The sequence below is a fragment of the Balaenoptera ricei genome, chromosome 2, assembly GCF_028023285.1.
Source record: "Balaenoptera ricei isolate mBalRic1 chromosome 2, mBalRic1.hap2, whole genome shotgun sequence".
Lineage (NCBI taxonomy): Eukaryota > Metazoa > Chordata > Mammalia > Artiodactyla > Balaenopteridae > Balaenoptera > Balaenoptera ricei.
The window spans coordinates 51,444,458-51,468,981 of record NC_082640.1 but is presented as its reverse complement, the minus strand read 5'-3'; the positions used below and the strand labels follow the sequence as shown (position 1 = coordinate 51,468,981).

The following is a 24,524-nucleotide window of genomic DNA, read 5'->3' as shown; positions in this document are numbered from 1 at the left end:
GCTCACGGGCTCTAGAGTGCAGGCTCAGTAGTTGTGGTGCCCAGGCTTAGTTGCTCTGCAACATGTGGGATCTTCCTGGACCAGGGCTCGAACCCATGTCCCCTGCATTGACAGGCGGATTCTTAACCACTGCACCACCAGGCAAGCCCTGACTGGTTATTTTTTATACTTTCTAGTTCCTTGTTAAAATTTTCACTGTGTTCATCTGTTCTTTTCCCTGATTCAGTTAGCATTCTTATTACTAATGCTTTGAATTCTTTATCTAGTAAATTGTTTATTTCTGTTTCATTAGTGTTGTTTTTTTCAGGGGTTTTCTCTTGCTCTTTCAATTGAGACAAATTCCTCTGTCTTATTTTGCTTATCTTCCTCTCTCTATGAAATTAGGTGAAATAGTTACCTACTGCAGTCTTGAAGGGATGTCCTTATGTGGGAGCATCCCTATATAGTCTGCATGTGCCCAGTGGCTTTGGTGGGAGAGTTGGATTTGGCATGAACACAATTCATGTCTTTCCTCAGGGTGTACTGGCAGCTATCACCTTGGTAGGAGGTGGGCCTGGAGAAGGAAGGGCTAGGACCAAAGCCAGGTGTGAGGTAGGGCTTCCCCTCTGCTCAGTGGATGTCACCCCCCTACTGGGGGTGGGGTCATGTCCCAAGTTGCTGGAGCAGAAACCCAGAGGGTCAGGTGGAGCTGGCACAGCTCTTTTTAAGTGTGTGCTCTACACCCCTCCCAGCAATGGCATACTCAGCCCCAGTGGGGAGCAGTGCTGGAGCAAGAGGGGCTGGTGTGGGTATTCAACGAGGGGCAGGGCAGGGGCTGTGGCAGTCTGGCTGCCATCAGAGATGTAATCTGCCTCTGATGCACTGTCTCTGCAATCGCCAGGAATGGCTGCCTGCTCCCTGCTCAGGTGCTGCTTAGGGTTTGAGCTGCCGCAGCATCTCACAGCTGAGCTTTTTCCTTGGTTGTGGCTGCCTATGTTCCCATGTGGAGTTACAATGCAGGGCAAACAGTGCTGGGGTGTTGGGTCAGCTCAGGCTGGGGTGCGCACTGAGGTGGTCACGGAAAACCAGTCAGCCAGCCGTGTGGTCTCAATCCGCCCTTTCTGCTCTGCTTTGGGAGCAAGCAAGCATTCCCACACTCCTCATGAGCGGAGTCCAGGCTTCCCTCAGCCCTTCTGTTAGTACCACCAGCCCTCCAACTAGCCAAGGGGTCTCATCTTCCCTTTGTCGGACCCCAGAGCTGAGGCGGCCAATATGTGGCTCAAACTGCTCACTCCCCAGGGAGGATCTCCACCCATGTCATCTCCCTTTTCTCTGAGTCCCTTCCCAGGGGCACAGGTACCGACCCAATTGCTTCTTTTTCCTTCCTGCCCGATTTCGCATGTATCTTTCTTACAGCCTTGGTTGTACAGGAGTCTTTCTGCCAGTTTTCAGTTAGTTTTCAGTGAGAATTTTTCCACATGTAGGTATATTTTCAATGTGTTCATGGGGGGAGGCAAGTTTTGCATCCTCCTACTCTGCCATCTTGATTTGAGTCTCCACCCTCTGTTCTGTAATTCGAGTTGATAACTGCCTTACCTTCCTTACAGGGTTGTGGCAAGGATAAAATGCTATGATGTAAATGAAATTACTCTCTAAACTGTGAGATGTGGAGAAGTATGTGGTAGTGTCATAATCATGGAACTAAACATTCAATGGTTTCCGAGTCAGTCTCAATCCCAGTTGTATTTTCCTGTTCCCCCCTCACTCCCAAGACACTCATCTCTCTCATGCTGTATATCCTTTTTGAGCTGCGGAAAATAGGTTACTGAACACTAGCCCACCCACTGAGGCATTGAAACACTTTGCTGAGGTGCTTGGTGAGAAGACCTGCCACTTGCAGGTTTCTGGAGTGGGAAAAGGTGAGTAGGTGGTCACTGCCCTGTGAAGGGGTTTGGGGTCAGGCCAGGCCTTTCCAAGAGGTTTCAGAAAGCTGTTGGGAAGCAGGTGCTGGAGGTGGCAGATTTGGTGCCTCATCTGCTTGCTCTCATCACCAGTGGAGAAGGCAGCCCTCCTGGCTCCCAGTCTTCACACAGGTCCCGGCAGTGCTGACTGCCTCTCTTCCCTATGAGGAATATGTGTTCCAGAGGCATCCTTGAAATCAGCAGGTCTGTCTCTGGCTCAGGGCTTCTCAGCAGTGAGTGGCACTAGAGACATCCTGGGCCAGATAATTATTTGTTGTAGGGGGCATCCTGTGCACTGTAGGATGTTTAGCAGCATCCCTGGCCTCTACTCAGCAGATGCTAGTAGCGCTCACACCTACAGTTATGACAACCAAAAATGTCTCCAGGTGTTCCCAGGTAAAAATCTCCATGATTGGGAATCACCACCTATCTGCACATATATCCTTTTCCCCTTTCTGTAAAGTAAATCATGTTTTCTTCCTCAAGCACAGAAACAGTATTGTTTATAGAAGTTTCAAAGGCTTTCATTGTCCTACTTATTTACTTACTCACTCCTGTCCTTTGTGCTATTGTTGTCATGCATTTAATTATATATAATAATATATAATGTTTATATAAATATATATAAATATTAATTATATATTATAAATTCCATATTATATTGCTTTTTTGCTTTAAACAATTAATTATTTTAAAAATTAAAAAATTTTTAATGTCTTTTATATTTCCCTACATGTATATCATTTCTGGCTCTCTTCATTCCTTTGTGTAAATGTAAGTATCCATCTGGTATCATCCTTTTTCTGTTCTTTTTTCCCCACGAAGACACTCATTTCTTGTAGTGCAGGTTTGCTTGTGATTAATTATCTCAGCTTTTGTTTGTCTGAAAAAGTCTTTAATTTTTCCTTTTCTTTTTCTTTTTTCCCTTTTCTTTCACTACTTTGGGGATGCTGCTGCCTTGTCTTCTGGCTTACTTTCTGGTGAGAAGTTGCTGTCTTATTATTTTTGTTACTCTAATGTGTCTTCTTCTGGCTGCTTTTGATTTTCTCTTTAATACTAATTTTCAGTGATTATGACATGTCTTGGTGTGCTTTTATACTTGGGGTTTGTTGAGCTTCTTGAATCTGTGGGGTTTATAATTTTCATCAAATTCAGATTTCAACAAAATTTTCAAAATTTCTTCTGTCTTTTCTGTCTTCTTCTAGGACTTCAATTACCACTTTACTGGCCCACAAATCATTGATGTTCTATTCATTTTCAGTCTTTTTATTTCTGATCAGTTTCATTTTGAATATTTTCTGTTGGTACATCTTCAATTTTTTTATCTTTTCTTTTACTGTGTCTAATCCACAGTTAAGCCTATCTAGTGTGTTTTAATATTTCAGATATTGTATTTTTCATCTCTATAAATTACATTTGGTCTTTTTTATATCTTCCATTTCTTTCATTATATTCATGTTTTTCTCTACCTCCTTGAATATATGGGGCTTTTTTATTTATTTATTTATGGCTGCGCTGGGTCTTTGCCACTGTGCGCCGGCCTTCTCCAACTGTGGTGAGTGGGGGCTACTCTTCGTTTTGGTGCATGGGTTTTCATTGCAGTGACCCCTCCTGTTGTGGAGCACGGACTCTAGGTGCGTGGGCTTCAGTAGTTGTGGCTCGCAGGCTCTAGAGTGCAGGCTCAGTAGTTGTGGCTCACAGGCTTAGTTGCTCTGCAGCATGCGGGATCTTCCTGGACCAGAGATCGAACCTGTGTCCCCTGCATTGGAAGGTGGATTCTTAACCACTGCACCACCAGGGAAGTCCCTGGAGCATACTTATAATAATTATGTTAGCATCTTTGTTTGCTAATTCTGTCATTTCTGACAGCTCTGGGTCTGTTTCTATTAATTGAGTTTTCTCTGAGTTATGTGACATTTTCCAGCTACTTTGCAAACCTGGTAATTTTTTTTTTTTTAATTTATTTATTTATGGCTGTGTTGGGTCTTCGTTTCTGTGCAAGGGCTTTCTCTAGTTGTGGCAAGTGGGGACCACTCTTCATCGCGGTGCGTGGGCCTCTCACTATCGCGGCCTCTCTTGTTGCAGAACACAGGCTCCAGACGCGCAGGCTCAGTAATTGTGGCTCACGGGCCCAGTTGCTCTGTGGCATGTGGGATCTTCCCAGACCAGGGCTTGAACCCGTGTCCCCTGCATTGGCAGGCAGATTCTCAACCACTGCGCCACGAGGGAAGCCCGAAACCTGGTAATTTTTGATTGGATGCCAGACATTTTGAATTTACTATGTTAGATGCTGGATATTGTTGTATTCTTTCAAATAGTGCTTTTTTGTTATGTAGTAGAACTAGTGTATTTTGGTTTTGTATGAAGTTAAGTTACTTGTAATAAGTTTGATCCTTTCAAAGCCTGCTTTTAAGCTTTCTGAAAATGAGAGTAGAATAGCCTTTAGTCTATGGCTATTAAGTGGAGTTCTTCATAGTATTCTCTTTGCTGCCCATGTACTAAGAGTTCTTTCCACTCTGGCTGGTGAGAAGACAACAAATGGCCAAGCCAATGTGGGTTCCAGGGGTTGTTTTGCCAACTCCTTTCTGGTAGTTCTTGGCCTAGCCTCCAGTAGTTTCCTCATATACATGCACAGATCAGTACTCAGCCAAAGATTGAAGGGGACCCCACTGCAGATCTCTGGAGCTCACTCTCTGTGTAACTCCTTTTTTACCAGCATTCTGCCCCATAAATTCTAGCTTCCTTGGCTTTGGGTAACTCTCTATTTCCTCAACTCACTGGCACCACTGGGCTCTGTTTGGGGTCTTTGCTGTGCTTCAGCTTAGAAGCTTCCTCCAGGCAGTAACTGGGGCAGTTGAAGGGCTTCCCTTCTTCATTTTCCTTTTCTTAGGAATCACAGTCCCAAGCAGCTTATTCAACAGTGTCTAAAAATTATTGTTTCATATATTTTATCCAGTTTTCTGTTTGTTTAACATGATAGAATAATGTATTCCCTATTTTTCCATAATAGCCAAAAGCAGAAGTCACAGTATTTTATTTTCTAAATAACAATACTTAATATGCTTCCTGAGATGTCCTGTTTTATTTTTCAAACAAGTACAACTGTTTGGTGATTCCTTCTTTCTTCCTGATTTTTCTCTCTAGGTCAATGCTGTCCAATTAAAATATAATGTGAGCCACACACATACATAATGTTAGGTTATCTAGTAGTGTTATTTTAAAAATAATAAGAAACAAGTGAAAGTAATTTAATAATATATTCTATTAACACAATACAAACAAAATATTATCATTTCAATTTTGCCTGATGTATATTTTGTCTGGAATGTATTTTAATCAGGGAAGGATTATAATCATTATTTAAAGCTAATATAGTGATTCAGCAATCAGTACAAACAAATCATTGATGAGATTTTTTTCATCCTTTTTTTCCATACTAAGTCCTTGAAATTCAGTATATATTTTACACTTACAGCATCTCTCAATTTGGACCGACCACATTTCAGAAGGCACACGTGGTGAATGGGTGGCTACTACATTGGGTGTTACAGCTCCTAGCTCTAGACTAGCAATTCTGCTTCTCAACCACTGCATATGGGACAGGTGGTGGGATATGTTCTCATGTGTGATTTGTTCTCACGGGGTCCCTGGTGGTGTATTCAATTGTAACATGCTGGCTGTACCTACTACCCTTTCTTTCCACTCAAGAAAACTTTCCAGTTTGTGAGCAAGGGAGGAAGATACTATTCTCGGGATTTTTTTTTTTTTAAGCCAATTCTTTGTCTTGTTTTCCTTTCTTTTCTGCAGGTGCCTTACTTTTCTAATCCTATTTCCTTCTTTCCCTTCACTGCTCATCTCCAGGTACCACTCTTCTCTGTATACCTGGTTCTCCCCCACAAGCTCTGCTTCTCCGAGGCTGACACTTGTATCTTGTACACCTTGGGGCCCCTTCTCTTTAGCAAGGGCTGTGAACTTCCAGGTCATTTATGGCTTTACTTTCTGTTTCTGGGGGTGATTTTGTCTGTGCTTCTTCTAAGTCCTGTACTCCCAGGCTGCTTGTTTTTCTAACCTCATCTTCCCCGCCCTTTCCCAGCCACAAACTAGAGGGCTGGGGGAGCTAACTGGAATTTGTAAATTTTTTCTTTTTTATCCAGATTCTCCTTTAAATCAGCACCAATTTCTAGATATGGTCTGACTAATACAAAGTCAAGCAGTTCTGATGTCTATTTCTGTGAAAACTATGCTGCCATCAATGCATCCTAGTTTTGCTTTGAGTTGCTGGTAGTTCACATTAGGTTGTTAATTCATAATGAGCTTGAAATTGATTAAAACCTCTAAGTTTTTTCACATCAGCCAAGCCACATTTCTGCTCAGGATTGTATGTTGATGATTGTGACTTTTGTGGAAGTTATATTCCTTCTTGTTAAACTTCATTTCGCTTGACCAGCTTATCATTTGAGCCTTTTGTTTAAGAATCGGAAAGCATGACATTTGGTGATGGGTGCTTAAACGTTTCAGAAGACCTTTTGTCTAAAAGGCCTACTAAAGGAATTCAGGATTATTCCATATAATCTAGTTCATGAAAAAGAGTCATTTTTTGGCTTGATATATATTTTAATCAGGAGAGGATTGTAATCATATTTAAGACTAATGAAGAATAAGGTATTATTCTGGATCTCACACCCAAAAGAAGATCCCCCAGGATTTCCACTTTCGTTTCAGTTCAGCTCATTACATACTGGCTATGTTAACTATAGCTTCACTAGAATGACCTGTAGAGCCTTAAAAAAAATACTCACAGCCAGGTTCTAATTCAGACCAATTAAATCAGAATCTACGGGGACTAGACCCAGACACTGGGGTTTTTGACAGTCCTCTTCTTCCCCCAACATAAGTGATTCTACTCTGGCTCTCAGTTTGAGAGCCACTAGATCAAGTGGAGAAACCCAGCCGTGTGTGTGCGTGTGTGTATGTGTCCTCTCCACTCTGCACAAGTGTCCATGGACATCCCTCCGATCGCTGGGTCTGCTTTCTAAAAAGCAGAGATGGCTGCACTCTTCCCCACATCTGTAGAGTTTGCTGACACGACCTCAGGAAATACTCCCATCTTGCAAATTTTAACAAGAGCAGTAGACTTCATGTTACATAGGGGTTCTATGCTGAAAAATCCTTATAAATAAAAAGTCAGACTGTTGAAACAGGCACCAAGCACTTTGAGATTCTTTACTTTGTAGAAAACCAGAATTCTCTAAATAGTACGTTTCACTGGAGAATTAAAGACATGAGTCATTACATAAAGTGAGACATACTGGTAATTTTATATTGCCTTTCTGGACTAAAAAGACTCATCACATACAGAGTCAAGGAAGTCAAAATTGTTTGCAATCATGGGATTTTAAAATGTGAAAGACCCTTAGGCAACCCTCTGCTTCAGCTTCTTTCTACAGAGAACAGCAATCTAGAGACGGTCTGTGGCCTAAGCACCCACCTGCTGACTGCAGTGTGGTACCTGACTGTCAACTGAGGCATCACCAGAGCTGGTGTGACATGCAGCCTTTCAGGCCCCACTAGATACTTTCTGAATGAGAATCTGTATTTTATCAAGAAACTTAGGTGATTCATATGCACATTAAAGTTTGAGAAGCACTGGTCTAGAAATTTCATATTACAGATAACTGATAGGAAATGTCCATGTGTAGCCAAGTTTCAAAGAATCCAATTTAAATTTAATGCAGCTCCTTTGAGGAGAAAAAAAGGGGAAAACTGGTTTTTTCTGTGACCTTGTCAACTTGGATAATAAGAACTAATATAACAAAAAGGAATGTATTTTGACAGTAGTTCAGAAAATTAAACTCTGACTGAATGCACTTTCTTTTTCATACAGTTAAAGCTAAAATTTTCTTTCAAAACAGCATAAAGTGCTTATTATATTGTCCTTTGTTTCATTGCCAACTATGGATTTAGATGTGGAGCCATTCAAAAAGCAGTGGGACATTATGAGTCATTCACGACCTCCTGGGCTTTTGACATTACTGTAAAGCCACAGATTCCTGAGCACAGAGTTTAGTTAAGGCATTTCAAAAGCACAGCTCTGCAATTTTATTGAAGCCATAGTTGCAGATGTCATTCCCAGAGTGTATGGAAGTGCTGTGGCAGAGATTATTCGTAATTTTATCCTATTAGCATATTTTTTCTCATTGTCAAAGTTTATTTTGTTTGGTAATCCTTGCAATAATTTTTGAGGACTGCAGACCAGGGCCAGCTACTTACTTGCACTAATAGGCAAATCATGATTAATTCACAAAAGTATATATATTCTGGAATCTAAAAATATAAGAAAAATTGCACAAAAAATAAAACTAAAAGCATAGACATCATCAGGGCTTGACTTTAAATTTATTGTACTCACTTTTTTTTTGGTGGATATGAAAGTGGTAAGTTGTGTATTAATTGAGTGATGCTGGTTGTGTTACACACATAATCCAGTGTAGGGCAGTGGCTGTGGATGGGAATATGTTCTCATAAGATACGCAGGATAGTGAAGGGTTTTGGTGCCATGTTATATGAGGATAAACTGAAGAAAATAAGAATATTTAGCTTGAAGAGAGGTTAACTTCAGCATTTGAAGGAAGTACACAGACCCCTTTTGGATAAGGAGGCAGATTTTAGCACCATATGAAAAAAGAAGCAGGTAATGAATTACTGGAAATGTACAAGCAGGAGAATGTACATCTTTTGCTCTGGTTGTTAAGAAAGGCATATCAGCATCAAGTAGAAATTAGATTAGATGAGCTTAAAAGTCCCTCCAAACCTGGAGGCCTTTGGGCACCATTCTTTCTTATGTAATTGCCCCTCTACATCTCAAATGCTACCACTCCAATCCAAGCCACTGGCATTTCTCTCCTGGTTTATGACCACAACCTCCTAAGTGCTCCACCTTTGACCACCCTGGATTCTTTCCAACTGTTTCCATACAGCAACAGAGAACACTGTTATATATAAACCAGTTTCCACAGAAAGCAGAAGATTTCTGAGGATAGGCACCTTGTCTTTTTTTGGTCACATATATTCCCAATACTTCAAACAGTGCTACACAGTGGCTTCCATTTGGACTTAGAAGTAACTTGGAACTTTTTACCATGATCTATTAAATCTGTAATCTGGTCCATGCTTACTCCCCGACCTCATTTTAGGTCATGCTCCATCTTTCTTACCATGTTTTAGCTGCACTGGCCTTTCTGATCCCTGAGCATGCCATTCATCTCAGGGCCTTTGTACATCCTGTGTCTTCTTCTTGAAATGCCTACCCCATCTTCCCTGACCACTCCTCCTTAACCTTCAGATTACAACCTTTGGGTTCCATTTCCTTAGCAAGGCCTTCCTTCCTTCCCATCTAAGTGAGATCCCCAATTTACATATCGTGGTATTCTCTGCTTCCTAACACTTACAAATGTGTGGTTGCATATTGTTATGTGTTTGATACCTTGGGGTTTGGCTCTTTCAATAGAGTGTAAGTTATTTGAAGACAGAAACCATTATATCCCCAAAGTCTTACACAATGCACAGGGGCTCAAGAAATATTTTTTGAATCAGTGGTTCTCACCTGGGGTGGTTTTGCTCCCCGCTTTGCCCCCTGGGACATTTGGTAATCTCTGGAGACAGTTTTAGTGGTCACAACTGGCATCTAGTGCACAGAGACCAGGAATACTTACTACTAACCCTTCTACAAAGGGCAGAACAGTCCCCACAGAATAAACTGGCTGAGATCCCTGGAATAAATGAGTAAACTCCTCTCTCTTTTGGTTGATTTCACTTTGTGGTTGGTGTTGATCCCAAATTATTCCTTGTTTTCCCACCTGACAGTGTCATCCTATACAGAGAGAAGTTAGGTTTATGCAAGAACAGCCAAACACACTATTTCTTGAGGAGCCAAGCTCTCCATAATTATCTGTTTAGCATTTCTTCAGGTGTTGGCAATTTAAAATTATTCAAGTGATAATCACAAATGGTTGCCAGCCATTTCCTTTAGAAATAAGACACCTGCATTTGGAAAGTTCTGATGGATTGAGAGAATGAGACTGTAGCTAATTGTTCAGGTGTAACTGAGAGAAAATTATGACTTTGATGGCACTACACCTTTCTGTTCCTGCATGGCTTTGTACAGTGTGGGTTGGAAAGGGCATTGCGGGTGAGGCAGTGTGGACTGTGCCGAACACTCGTTCCTCATTCATTCTAATTCACTTAGTGACCAGTTCTGTCTCCTTACTTTTCACCTCTTTAACCTCGCTGAATGTTGGGTCTAAGCCAGCAGAACCTTTCATGTCTTGGAGGCAGCCAGTTCTCACCTCCTGCCCTGCACGCACACCTTTCTCTCCCAGGGCCTGCAAGGCTTCTCATCTTTAGTTCAAGCCTCTGCATTTATGAGGAAGTCTTCTAAGGTTGCTACTTAAGAAAACATTGCATTCAGCTCTGTAGTCAGTCTAGGACACTGCTTCCCAGCTTCCTCACCTCAGGCACGGAAGAAATTGATATTTGTACAGCACACTGTGGGAAACTGACAGGACTACTCAAAGCAGGAGGAGACTGGGGCTCTGCTAGTTGCCCCAAGGCCTGAGAGAATCAGTATCTCAGCATATCTTTTAACCCTTTCCTGGCACATCAGTTGGGAAACACTGGTGTAGAAAAGCCCCACTATACTACGACTGCTCAGCTATGAGCCAGTTATGTATTTCCTTTTGAAAGTTGGCTGGTGGATTGGAGTTGTCTAAAAGCAAATCATATTTCTCTATCCCTAGAGAGAGGCAGGCAAGATATTTTTTAATTTTCCTTATTCAGAAATCTTGCCAACAACAGTAGTCTGGCTCCTCTGAGCTGTGGAAGCAGCACTGTCCGGCAGGAGCTGTCTGCAGTGGCCATCACAAGTCTTGCAAGGCAGTACTGCAGGGCACTGTAGGTCAGCAGGGGTCTTTCAGGACCCAAACCTGTGTGGCTGCATCTCAGAGGGCCAGCTGTGCTGCCCAGCTCAGCTGACTGCCGTGCCCTCAGACTCTGAGGTCCTAGGCAGGGACTCGTCAACAGAACAGTTCAGCTCAGAGTCTGGATGTGACCACAGATATTAGATGTAACTTGGAAACCACTAAGACAAGAGCTCAGGGATCTGTGTCAAAGAGTCCCTCTGAATGCGATAAGCTGGGAAACAAGATCTCCCATAAAGGGCAGGACTGAAGATGACCTGGCAGTTTCGCCTGGAGCAGCTGTGTGGATGGTAGTGTCAAGTGATGAAATACGAAGGCCAGAGAAGGTGGTGTAAACGGAGCCTCGAGTCTGACAAGGCCTTAGGCAGCTGAGAGGAGATGGTCTGAAGCCTGGAAGAAAGGTCCACGCTGGGATACAAATTTGGGATCACCTGCATTCAGATGGGATTTAAGAGTCCCATCTTGTGGTATTAGATTCACTCATTCACTTGCTCATCAAATACGCACTGAGTGCTTGCTGAGTGCTGGATGACATCACCTAAGAGAAACTAGAGGAGGAAGATGGCACATTCCGGTATATTCCACCCCATTCTCTCTCCCTCCCTCTGCAGAAGGGAAGCTGATGTCCTTCCACCCATGCTTTTATATGCTTATTATGTTTGGATATAGCCACAATTAAAGCATTGCTTTTTTGTTTTTAAACTTTACATAAATGGTATGATTTAGTTTATATAATTGTACAACTTGTTTTCTTCACTCATTATGACGTTATTCATATTGACAAATATTACTGTGGACCAGTGCACTTACCTCCTGTATAGTATCCATCACAGAATAGTCCACAGTCTATGTATCCTCCTGTTTACATCTTTATATATGTCTCCTGGTGGCACATATGGGAGTTTCTCTGTAAGTAGAATTCCTCAGTCAAGTTTACCAGATGCTGCCAAACAATTTGTCAAAGTATATGAGAGTCTCTCTTGTCCCACATCCTCACCAACTTTCGGCACCATCAGACATTTTAATATTTACCAGTTTGATGAATAAGAGATTTTATCTCATTTTAATTTGCATTACTAAGCTTGAGCATTTTGTATAGTTTATTAGTCAATAGTTGTCTCTTCTGTGAATCATCTGTTTATATCCTTTGTCTGCTTTTCTGTCACATTGGATTTTTTTCCTTCTTAATGGTGCATATGAATTCTTTGTTGGATGCTAATATTTGAAACAAACTTTAACGTTTTGTTGTTAATACACATTTTTCTGGGCTATATATTCAATACTTAATCTTCTGTCTTTCTATGGTTATTTCCTAAGTATTGCTTACCTAAATCCTAATGATTTTTTTTCAAAATGGTTTTGTATATCTTTGCCCAGTTAAAGTTGTGGAATTTGCAGGCTGTTGAATCTAAAGCTGCGTCTAAAGGATGCAAAAAGTGTAGAAAATACACTAATTTTAATGGTTTTAATTCCCAAAGCAAAGTACATTCATGAAATCAAATCATTTTCTACATCACAAGTTGGTGATTACCACAGAGCCTTTTAAGTTTATTTTAAATTTACTTTTAGGTAATATAGAGAATATGAAAGAAATCCATGCATTTTTATCAAGAGCCACATAGTGTAATCTGAGCTCTTCTCCACCAAGCTGAGTCACTGAGCTGAGTGGGTTCAAGTCCTGTAGTTTTTATCTCTTCTGGAAAATGAATCTGCCCGACCAGATACTCTCTAGAGTCCATCTATCCCTAAAACTTACTTTTTCTCTTAGAAGCTCATTTTTTAAAGCCTGTAAGCCTTAGCAAAGTGAAATAATTTCTTAAGGAAATTAGGTACATTGATAGCAGCATGTGTAATGAAAATAAAAACCATCAGTGGAAAGTAGAATATATTTTACACCAGTGAGTTGGGACAGTTTAAAAAGCAACCTTTGAGTCCGGTTCTGAAATTCAAGAGGAGGCATTCTATGTATACAGACCAGTCACAAAAATTGGGAACCATGCGTAAGCGGTTTTAGGGCATGTTTTCGGTACTGCTTTGACTTGCACTCATGACTGCAGGGAGCCGGGACAGTGGCCTTCGTCCTGTATTCTGTGTCTGAGAGATTTGACACCAGCCAAAGCGAATTACTGTGTGATAATACAGGTTCAAGCATTTTTTCACAAGCCCCCCACCAAAAAGAAAAGGGTCAATAGGAGAAGTTGGAAGTGTGTCCATTGCTTTAAGATACTCCCGTGCTTGGGTGAATGAGTCTTTGAATGTGGTTCAGTTAAGCTCTGTGCCCCTGCTCCTGGAACATGCCCTTCAAAGAAGAATGTTGGCTTCAACCGACTTTAATCTGGGGAAGATCATTTTGGTCCCAGTTTCAGGGTTTCTGTTTCTCCTAGCGTATGGGATGCTTTCAGACTGATTGCTCGCCTTCCTTCATAGTGACTGTGACTTCAACCCCATCCTCTGAATGTGTGTCTTCCCTGCCCTCCTGGAGTGCCAGGCTGATGACATTTGCCAGTACTGGTACCATTAGTGATGTGGGGGTTCCAAAGCCCTTGTTAAGACCAGTAACAAGGTCTCTCTTCCATAAGTAACTTGTTCTTCATTCCCTTCACCATCATTTTGTGTAACTGAAGGGAGTTGCTGGGGAGAGGAAGGAGGTACTTTTAAAAGACACTGCAGAAATTATATTCATGCATTTCCATTTGTGGAATGAATAATATTGCCAATAATGTATTCTAGAGGACCCAGGTCATTTCTGGAAAATGTCCAGTTGAATATTAGATATCTTTGCTAATTCCTTAAAGAAAGTTATCTAAAGTTATCAGAATAGTAATATGCTGTCTGTAATGGCACTGCTAACCCAAGGGCAGCCGGTGGGCAGGTAACAGGAAGCATGTGTGCTGCGATATGCTTGGCACGTGTGAGAACTGTGCACCTGGTGGCTGCAGCCCTTGGCTGCTGAAGCCCAGACCCACCCTTCACTCTTCAAAGAAGGGTTTAGATCCTTCTTTTTGCATGGATTTTCTTGGGCCCTTAATGATTTGTGGGACGGTTCAGGGCCAACAAGTTGCATGAGACCAGTTCTACAAGCCCAGGGACAACTAAGAAGTAGGAAAGTAAGGGGTGCTGGTGTGCAGAGAAAAAGCAAAGGGAAGGGCAATACAAGAAAAGAAGCTGGCTGATTCCAAGAGAGAGACTCACTGCTGCTGGTGCAAGCAGAGTCTTGACATCCCATCAAAGCAGACAGGTAGAGTTCTAGAAAACACTGTGGCTTGACCTTTAGCAGGTATTTAGATTTTGTCCCCCTAGAGCAAGGTTGACTTGTTTTTGATTTCTATTAAGTATTGTAATTACTGGAAAAGATTTACCATTGTGAACATGTACTTTGCAGAATACGGATTGTGGTTTATATCTTAAACTTTTCTGATTTCAGCTGATTAGCAAAGCCTCATTTTTTCTAGCACACCTTAGCCAGTGTTTTTCAAACTGTAGGTTGCAGATCATTTATAGGTTGCCAAATCAGTTTTGTACATCATTTTAAAAATGAAATAGAATAGCATAAAGCATGCCAGTGTTTGTCTCACCCCCTGGGTGCCCTGTCTCTCCAAGTATTCCAGCAGGGGTTTGTAGAGCACTGTGTTTCAAGGTGTCTAAGTTTTGATCAGGGTTTTCACCCTGTCTGCCTCTGGTAGCTGTGTGGCCTTGAAAAAGTTACTTAACTCCTCTAAGCCTCATTTTCCTCTCCTTTAAAGTAAATAGAATAGGTCCTATGTCCTAGGGTTGCTGTGAGGAGGAAATGGTATTGTTCATACTAACTGCTTAGTTCAGTGCCTGGCACATGGACATTTATAACGTGGATAGTGCCTTCATTTATAATTGCCAAGTCTTGGAAGCAACCAAGGTGTCCTCCAATAGGTCAGTAGATGCATACCTGTGGTACACACATCCAAACAATGGAATATTCTTCAGCAATAAAAAGAAATGAGCTATTAAACCACAAAAAACCATGGAGGAACCCTACATGCTTATTACTAAGTGAAAGAAGCTAATCTTAAAAGCTAAATACTCTATGATTCCAACTACAAGACATTCTGGAAAAGACAAAACTATGATGACAATAAAAAGGTCAGTGAATGCCAGGGCTTGGGAGGGAGGGAGGGATGAACAGGAAGAGCACAGAGGATTTTTAGGACAGTGGAAAAAAAGCCCTTTAAGGGTGTCATTGCTGTTATTGTTATATTACAGATAGCATATACAAGATGAAATTGAATATAATGTGAGGTTTTATTAATATTTTTGAATACCATTCAATTTCCAATTTACATTATTCAAGTTTTTATAATGTGCAACCACCTATACATCTATCTAACAAACTCTTAACTACCAGGAAATCCTTTCTGAGCTTGATTCATCATCAAGGGCAGTGGTTCTCCATCCTGTTGGACCCACACCCTCTTCACTAGCCTGAAATTAAATTCCTAGGTAATATCACTCACCTAAAAGCATAATTTCAAAAAGCAATATAATGCCACAACATAATAAAAAAGAAATAAGATGAAGGACATTTCTGATAAAATATGCATTTCGTGTGTAACGTGTACATGACTGCCCTAGAGAATGTAATGAAGTTGGCAGATGCTGTGCTTGCTTATATGGAGACTCAGCATGAGTGGGGCAGCTGCAAATGCAGACTGACACAGCCTCAAATGCCACTGGTAGGGTTGCCATCAGTGACATGGCTTTCTGAAACTGTGAAGTTCTGAACAAAATGAAGTATAGTCTTCCTTGGATTTATGTACACAGTTGCAGTCCTGAAAAATTGAGAATATATTAAAACCATGCAAGAATTCCTGTGCTTGAATGTACAATGGAATTAGATTCTAGGCTTGGATAATTACAAATGCAGGTCTGGCAGGACATTTGGGTGTCATGCACATTGTAAGGTGTGTGGCATCACTAGCCAATGCTCATTAAATGTCAGTAGTGCTCCCCAACCTTTGTGACTGTGAGGACGTCATACATTTCTAAAAGCCTGAATATGGTCCAGGCCCTCTTCTCAGAGGTGAGGGTGCTGGAGGATGTGGCTTCAAGCTATGGGGAGCATCCTCCAGGATGAATTTATTTCTCAGCTAAAGCAGCTATTCAAGTCCTGGAGAAAGGGGTGGGAAGACGCTAGTATGGCTTTCTGGGGAGAAATTAGTTTCTTTGTTCTGATTCAGATTTCCCCTTGTTCCCTACAAAAATCTTTTGAGGAAAGAAAAGGAGAGCCAAGAGGCACGATCCATGAAAGCAAACATCAGCCAAGCATGGCCCTTCCCTGAAAGACTCCGTCTACAGGGGGAGCACTCTGATCCTGGCTCCCAGCAAATCATGGAGAGGCTGCGTTTCTCTGTTGCATCTTAACTGATGAGATGCCAAGTTTATTCCTCAGTGTTTACAGTGAGCCTTGTTTATTTTGGGACCCTTTCTGTGTTGTTGTGAAAAGAGCGGAATGTACAGAAAAGAGCCTATGAAGTCATATTTCTGTGGTTAAGACAGCAGAATGTGTGTACGTTGTTGTTGATGTTGTTGTTGTTTAAGCCGTGTTTGCATGAAGTTTGTACGCAAGGAAGTATTTGGTTACATATACCCCAAGAATCTCTGGAGGTGGTCAGTTTTAGTCTTCAGGTCACAAAAGGGAAAACTCTTATGGTTATGGATGTCATCTTGAAAAATGATGTGTGAGGAAACAGCCTCCACCGTCCATATTTTTTTTTCTTTTCTAGGCTGGGTTTAATAGAGATGTTTCTGAACTGGCTTAAAGGGTCAGGGGTCAGGTCCAACACTGGCCTTGCAGAGAGCTTGAGTTCTTGGTATTGTTTTAATAGTTCACACCATCATTATCTTTTGCAATGAAGTCTGATCTGTAGCAATTCCATCTGCGTTCTTTGGGACAGTGTTATTCTTCTAGGAGTTTTCCTCACAAAATTCCTTTCAGAACACTGTAAAGAAGAGGAGAAACATATTACTCTTAATTAAGAACTGTCCTTGAAGGAATTCCTGCATAAAGAAAATAGGAAACATCCTATTCCCAACAATAAAAATATCCTGACAACCAAAATGCCCACATGAGCAATACTTTACTTAGCAGATGTTTGTTGGGAAAACTGTAGTGTTTGCGTTCTAAAAAGAAATACATTTAAGTTTTATTTTTAAACTTATCATCAGTGAAATTTATTTTTTCCTGTTGGTGTACAGTTCTGTGAATTTTAACACAAGTGTAGATTTGTGTAGCCATCACTATAATCTGGATACAGAATAATTCTGTCACCCCAATAACTCCTTCCTCCACCCCAGCTCTTGGCAGCCACTTATCTGTTCACCATCCCTACAGTTTAGTCTTTTTAAGAATGTCATGAAAACTACATCAGTATGTCTTTTGGTAAGTATAATTGTTTTACAATGTTGTGTTAGTTTTTTTGGGGGGGGGGTAATAGTTGTTTTACAGTGTTGTGTTAGTTTCTACTGTACAGTGAAGTGATGCAGAGTTCCCCGTGTTATACAACAGGTTCTCTTTAGTTATCTATTTTATGCATATTAGTGTATATATGTCAATCCCAATCTCCCAATTCATCGCACCCCCATTTCTGACCGGTGTGAGGTGAACCTCCTTGTAGGTTTGATTTGCATTTCTCTAATAATTAGTGATGTTGAGAATCTTTTCATGTGCCTCTTGGCCATCTGTATGTCTTCTCTGGAGAAATGTCTATTTAGGTCTTCCACCCATTCTTTGATTGGGTTGGTTTTTGGTTTTTGGTTATTTTTTTTTTTTTTGATATTGAGCTGCATGAGCTGTTTGTATATTTTGGAGATTAATTCTTTGTCCATTGATACATTTGCAAATGTTTTCTCCCATTCTGAGGGTTGTCTTCATCTTGTTTATGGTTTCCTTTGCTGTGCAAAAGCTTTTAAGTTTCCTTAGGTCCCATTTGTTTATTTTTGTTTTTATTTCTATTACTCTACAAGATGGGTCAAAAAAGATCTTGCTGTGATTTATGTCATAGAGTGTTCTTCCTATGTTTTCCTCTAAGAGTTTTATAGTGTCTGGTCTTACATTTAGGTCTTTAATCCATTTGGAGTTTATTTTTGTGTATGGTGTTAGGGAGTATTCTAATTTCAGTCTTTTACGTGTAGCTGTCCAGTTTGCCCAGCACCACTTATTGAAGAGACTGTCTTTTCTCCATTGTATATCCTTGCCTCCTTTGTCATAGATTAGTTGATCATAGGTGCATGTGTTTATCTCTGGGCTGTCTATCCTGTTCCATTGATCTATATTTCTGTTTTTGTGCCAGTATCATACTGTCTTGATTACTGTAGCCCTGTAGTACAGTCTGAAGTCAGGGAGCCTGATTCCTCCAGCCCCATTTTTTTTTTTTTTTTCTCAAGGTTGCTTTGGCTATTCAGGGTCTTTTGTGTCTCCATACAGATTTTTAAGATTTTTTTGTTCTAGTTCTGTGAAAAATGTCACTGGTAATTTGATAGGGATTGCACTGAATCTGTAGATTGCTTTGGGTAGTATAGTCATTTTCACAATATTGATTCTTCCAATCCAAGAACATGGTATATCTCTCCATCAGTTTGTGTCATCTTTGATTTATTTCATCAGTGTCTTATAGTTTTCTGAGTACAGGTCTTTTACCTTCTTAAGTAGGTTTATTCCTAGGTATTTTATTCTTTTTGTTGCAATGGTGAATGGGATTGTTTCCTTAATTTCTCTTTCTTACCTTTCGTTCTTAGTGTATAGGAATGCAAGAGATTTCTGTGCATTAATTTTGTATCCTGCAACTTTACCAAATTCATTGATTAGCTCTAGTAGTTTTCTGGTGGCATCTTTAGGATTTTCTATGTAGAGTATCATGTCATCTGTAAACGTGACAGTTTTACTTCTTCTTTTCCAATTTGTATTCCTTTTATTTCTTTTTCTTCTCTGATTGCCATGGCTAGGACTTCCAATACTATGTTGAATAATAGTGGTGAGAGCGGACATCCTTGTTTTGTTCCTGATCTTAGAGGAAATGCTTTCAGTTTTTCACCATTGAGAATGATGTTTGCTGTGGGTTTGTCATATATGGCCTTTACTATGTTGAGGTAGGTTCCCTCTATGCCCACTTTCTGGAGAGTTTTTATTATAAATGGGTGTTGGATTTTGTCAAAAGCTTTTTCTGCATCTATTGAGATGATCATATGGTTTTTATTCTTCAATTTGTTAATATGGTGTATCACATTGATTGATCTGCATATATTGAAGATTCCTTGCATCCCTGGGATAAATCCCACTTGATCATGGTGTATGATCCTTTTAATATGTTGTTGGATTCTGTTTGCTAGTATTTTGTTGAGGAATTTTGCATCTATATTCATCAGTGATATTGGTCTGTAATTTTCTTTTTTTGTGATATCTTTGTCTGGTTTTCGTATCCGGGTGATGGTGGCCTCATAGTATGAGTCTGGGAGTGTTCCTTCTTCTGCAATTTTTTGGAATAGTTTGAGAGGGATGGGTGTTAGATCTTCTCTAAATGTTTGATAGAATTCACCTGTGAAGCCGTCTGGTCTTGGACTTTTGTTTGTTGGAAGGGTAGGTAACCTTTTGAAACAAACTTTTTTCACTTAACATAATGCTTTTGGGATTCATCCAACTTCTTATAAATGTCAGTACTTTGTACCTATTTATTGGTAAGTAGTATTCCATTGTATGGACGTACCATTCATTTACTTGTTGAAGAACATTTGGGTTGCTTACAATTTTGGGCAATTATGAATAGAGCTTTTATAAACATTTGTTTTTGTGTGAATATAAATGTTCATTTCTCTAGGGTAGATACTCAGGGGTAGGAATGCTGAGACATACAGTATATGTATGTTTGCCTTTATAAGTAAAAACTGTTTCCAAAGTGTCTATACCATTTTGCATTTCCATCAGCAATGTATAAGAATTCCTTGCAGTTACTCTGCATCCTTGGTATTCTCAGGATTTTTAATTTTAGCTATTCTTATGATAGTTTTATCTAATCATGATTTTAATTTGCATTTTCCTAATGGCTAATGATGTTGAACATCTTTTCATATGTTTATTTGACATCCTATATCCTCCTAGAAGTGTGTATTTTTATATATTTTCCCATTTTTTTAATGTTTTTTCTTATTGTTGAGTTTTGAGAATTCTTTATTATCCATACAAGTTAGATATGGGATTTGTAATTACTATCTCCCAGTTTGCAACCTGTCTTTGTATTCTCTAAATAGTATCTTTCATAGAGCAAAAGTTTTTAATTTTGATGCAGTACAGTTTATCATTTTTTTATGGAGTATGCTTTTTGTGTCATGTCTAAGAACTCATTACTCAACCCGAGGTCGTAGGTTTTCTTCTAAAAGTTTTATAGTTTTATATTTTACATTTAGATCTACAGTTCATTTTGTGTTAACATATGTGTAAGGTTAAAATTTACTTTTTTGCCTATGGATTTCTCCTTGCTCCAGCACCATTTGTTGAAAAGACTATCCTTTCTCCATTAAATTGCTTTTGCACCTTTGTCAAAACTCAATTGGCAGTATTTGTGTGGGTGTATTTCTAGATTCTCTATTCTGTTCCATTGATCTATTTGTTTACCCCTTTGCTAATACCATCCAGTCTTGATTACTATAACTTTATAGTAAAGTCTTAAAATTGGGTAGTTCGAATTTTCCAATTTTATTCTCCTTTTTCATAATTGCTTTAGCTATTCTAGTTCCTTTGCCTCTCCATATAAATTTTAGAATCAGCTTGTCTATATCTATAAGAAATCTTGCTAAGATTTTAATTGGTATTAGATGGAATCTGTAGATCAATATGGGGATAATTAACATTTTTACTGTATTGAAACTTCCAAGCCATGAACATAGTATGTCTCTTTAGTTATTTAGATCTTTGATTTCTTTCTTCAGAGTTTTGTAGGTTTTACATGCAGATCCTATACATGCTTTGTTACATTTGTACCTAAGTGTTTTATTTTTTGAAACTATTGTAAATGTTACTGACTTTTAAATTTCTGTTTTAGTTGGACATTGCTAGTCATGTTAGTTTACTATGGCTGCCATAACAAATTACTACAAACTTGGTGGCTTAAAAAAACAGAAATTTACTCTCTTACAGTTCTGGAGGTCAGAAGTCTATAATCAGTTTTGAGAAGAAATCAAAGTGTGGCAGATCTGTGTTCCCTTCACACACAGTGGGGAATCTGTTCTTTGCCTCTTCCAACTTCTGGTGGCTGCCAGCGTTCCTTGGCTTGTAGCTACATCACTTCAATCTCTACCTCTGTCTTCATATTGCCTTTCCTCTGTGTTGAATCCCCTCTGCCTCTCTTATAAAGACATGTGTGATGGCATTTAGTGTCCACCTGGATAATCTGTGATAATCTCTCATCTCAAAATCCTTAATTTAATCATATCTGCAAAAAACTTTACCATGTAAGGTAACATTCACAGATTCCAGGATTAGGACCTAATATTTTTGAGGACATTTTTTAGCCTACTACATTAGTGTCTAGAAATCAAGATTGTGTGTGTGTGTGTGTGTGTGTGTGTGTATGTGTGTGTGTGAGAGAGAGAGAGAGAGAGAAAGAGACAGAGACAGAGAGAGAAAGAAAGAGACAGAGAGACAGAGACAAAGAGAGAGAGAGAGAGATTTTATGTGTTGACCTTTTATCCTGCAGCCTTAGTGCTAAACTCATATATTAATTCTAGGAGTTTTTTGGTTGATTCTTTGGGATTTTGTACATAAATAATAGAGACACTTTTATTTCTTTCTTCCCAATTTGTATGACTTTTATTTCTTTTTCTTGCCTTATTTCATTGACTAGGATTTCCAATACAATGTGAATAGCAATGGTGAAAGTGGACATCCTTGCCTTATTCCTAATCTTAGGGGGAAAGCATTCAGTTATTCACCATTAAGTATGATGTTAGCTTCTATTCCTTCTTTGCAGAGAAGTTTTTAAATTTTATTTTATCATGAATGGATGTTGAATTTTGTCATATGATTTTTCTGCATCAATTGATATAATCATTTTTTCCCTTCTTTAGATTATTAATATGATGGATTACATTCATTGATTTCCAAATATTGAACCAGCTTTGCACTACTGGGACAAACCCCACTTTATCATAGTATATATTTTTTTATACATTGCTGGTTTTGATTTGGAATATTTTATTAAGGATTTTAATGTCTATGTTCATTAAAGATATTGGTCTGTAGCTGTATTTTCTTATACTGTCTGTCTGGTTTTGGTATCAGGGTAATTCTGGCCTCATAAAATAAATTGGGATGTGATCCCTCTTCTTTTTTCTGGAAGAGATTGTGGAGATTTGGTGTTATTTCTTCTTTATACATTTCATGGAATTTGCCAGTGAAACCATTTGTGCCTGATATTCTTTTTCAGAAGATTTTAAACTACATATTTAATTTTTTTCATAGTTTTAAGACTACTCAGGTTACCTCTGTTTTCAATTTCATTAATTTCTCATTTCTGTTATTTCCTTCCTTTTGCTCATTTTGGGCTTATTTTGCTTTTCTTTCTTTTCTTCTTTTTCCTAGTTTCGTAAGTTGGAAGCTCATATTATTACAGACTTTTCTTCTTTTCTAATATAAACATTTAATGGTATACATTTCCTTTTAAGCACCTTTTTAACTACACTGAAGAAAATTTGATATGTTGTGTTTTTATCTTAATTCAAAATGTTTTCTAATATCCTTTGAGACTTACTCTTTTGATCCACTGATTATTTATAAGGGTGTTGTTTAATTTCCAAGTGTTCTGAAATTTTCCCATTATTTTTTATATTAATTTCTAGCTTAATTCCATTAGGACATGAAACATACTTTGCATAATTTTGATTCTTTAAGTTTGTTAAGGTTTATTTTATGATCCATGATATGTTCTATGTTGGTGAATGTTTGGTTGTTTGAATATTGTGTTTTCTCTGAAGGGAGCCATATCTCTAAACTGGGCCCATTTGTTTGCTTATTCACTCAAGAGTCTTTCTGGAAGGTTGTCACTCACAGCCCATTGTTTCTTTTGTCTAGAATATCCAGGATGTGAGAAGTGATGATGAGGATGAATATGAAGAAGAAGAGGTTGAGGAAGAGGAGGAGGAGAAGGAAGAAGCCACCAAAGGCAAAGAGACAGACGGTTTGAAGAACAGCCTTGGGGCCAACAGGCACCTCATTCCCAATGGTCAGCATGGCTGTTAGCTTGAAGCCCGCATAGCTCCTCGCGCACAGTGCACTGCAAGGGCTGCTGGGAGCCGGAAGTGCTCCCTCCTCGCTTGCTGTGGCCTCAGGACCCACAGGGACCACAGATTTTGCCCTTCCCTCTTTCTAACCAGCACCTTCCCCCCCTCCTAAGATGTATTTAACAAAATGTTGTTAATTTGTGTTAAAATGTTAAATATAAGCATCCCCATGGATTTTACTGGAGTTAGGACTCAGATTTCAAAGATTTCTCCAGAGAACCCTTCCAGTTCTAATTGTTCCATTCATGAATTTAGATGTTTGGAGTCCACTTTGTTGTAGGCCTTCCCCTTCCCACCTTGCCTGTGCTCAGGATACTTTGGGAAGTGCTAAGTCAACCCACTTTTTCCAGGTGCGTTTGGCCACAGAGAGCAGCTCATTTCCCAAAAATGAGCTAGAGGTGGCAATGGAATGATGGTGGCAGGACCAAACTAGGGGGCCAAGCTTCCAGGGCTCACGGACCCCTTTCTGCCATGGGCAGTGTTTAAACCTTCCATGCCGTGTGCTTCGTCTCTCCAATGGGAATAACCAGACCTGCCCTGCCCCCTCACAGGGTTGGAATAAGGATCAAATGAGATAATAATGGATATGAGAGTGCACACTATAGGCTATGGTGTTGCTGTTACCTGACCCTCTTTTCACTGTGATCACAGTCCCGTTTGGGAGAGAAGCCTGGTGAAACTTGGCACTGAACAGGCCTGAACAAAAGGCACAGTCTTGAAGAATTCCTTTTAAATGTGTCTGGAAATACCTAAAAATGCAAGTACCCAGAAAGCTGTTTCCAGTTTATCTGGTAACTGTTTATTTGTTAGCTTCCCAAAGGTAATTCTCAAATCCCCCAGGTTCTCATCCCTCAGGCTCTATGGCCAAGGGGAGGGAGTTTGGGCCCCATTCCATCTTGTCCTTTGCTGATTTCTCACTTATTTCCTTTCTGAAAGGGACGCTTCCCTGCTGTGGCCCTGAGCCCCTCCTTCAGGCCAGCAGAGCTACCCAGCAGGCCATAGGGTCCACCTGGGGGCCTCTCTGGGGGCACTGGACCCAAGTCAGGTTGTTCCCCTAGCCACTATCACCCAGGAAGCCCAGTTTCTGGGGCATGTGTTTGAGCTCCTGATCCAAGGAGGTCTTGGAAAAACAAAGAGACTCTGTACTTTAAACCCCTGCTCTCCAACCCAATCAGAGTGCATAACAGTAAAGCAGAACAAAACAAAGGGCTGGAAAACACCCCCGAGAATGTCCAAGGACAGGTGCTTGAGTCAATGTCAGCTCCTGGGGCTGCCTACCTCTCTGGGAGGACAGGTAGGGGCTGGAGGG

The 24,524-nt window shown here is 40.0% G+C and overlaps 1 protein-coding gene across 1 annotated transcript in view; it reads left to right on the top strand.

The window, feature by feature from the left end:
* The window catches only part of CERS3 (ceramide synthase 3), an 86,240-nt gene extending 62,843 nt beyond the window's left edge, over positions 1-23,397 (top strand). The window contains exon 10 of the mRNA XM_059915407.1: positions 23,007-23,397. Within this exon, the coding sequence (XP_059771390.1) occupies positions 23,007-23,174 (168 nt within the window). The 3' untranslated portion in view covers positions 23,175-23,397. The remainder of the gene's footprint in view (positions 1-23,006) is intronic.
* The last annotated feature ends 1,127 nt before the right edge of the window (positions 23,398-24,524 follow it).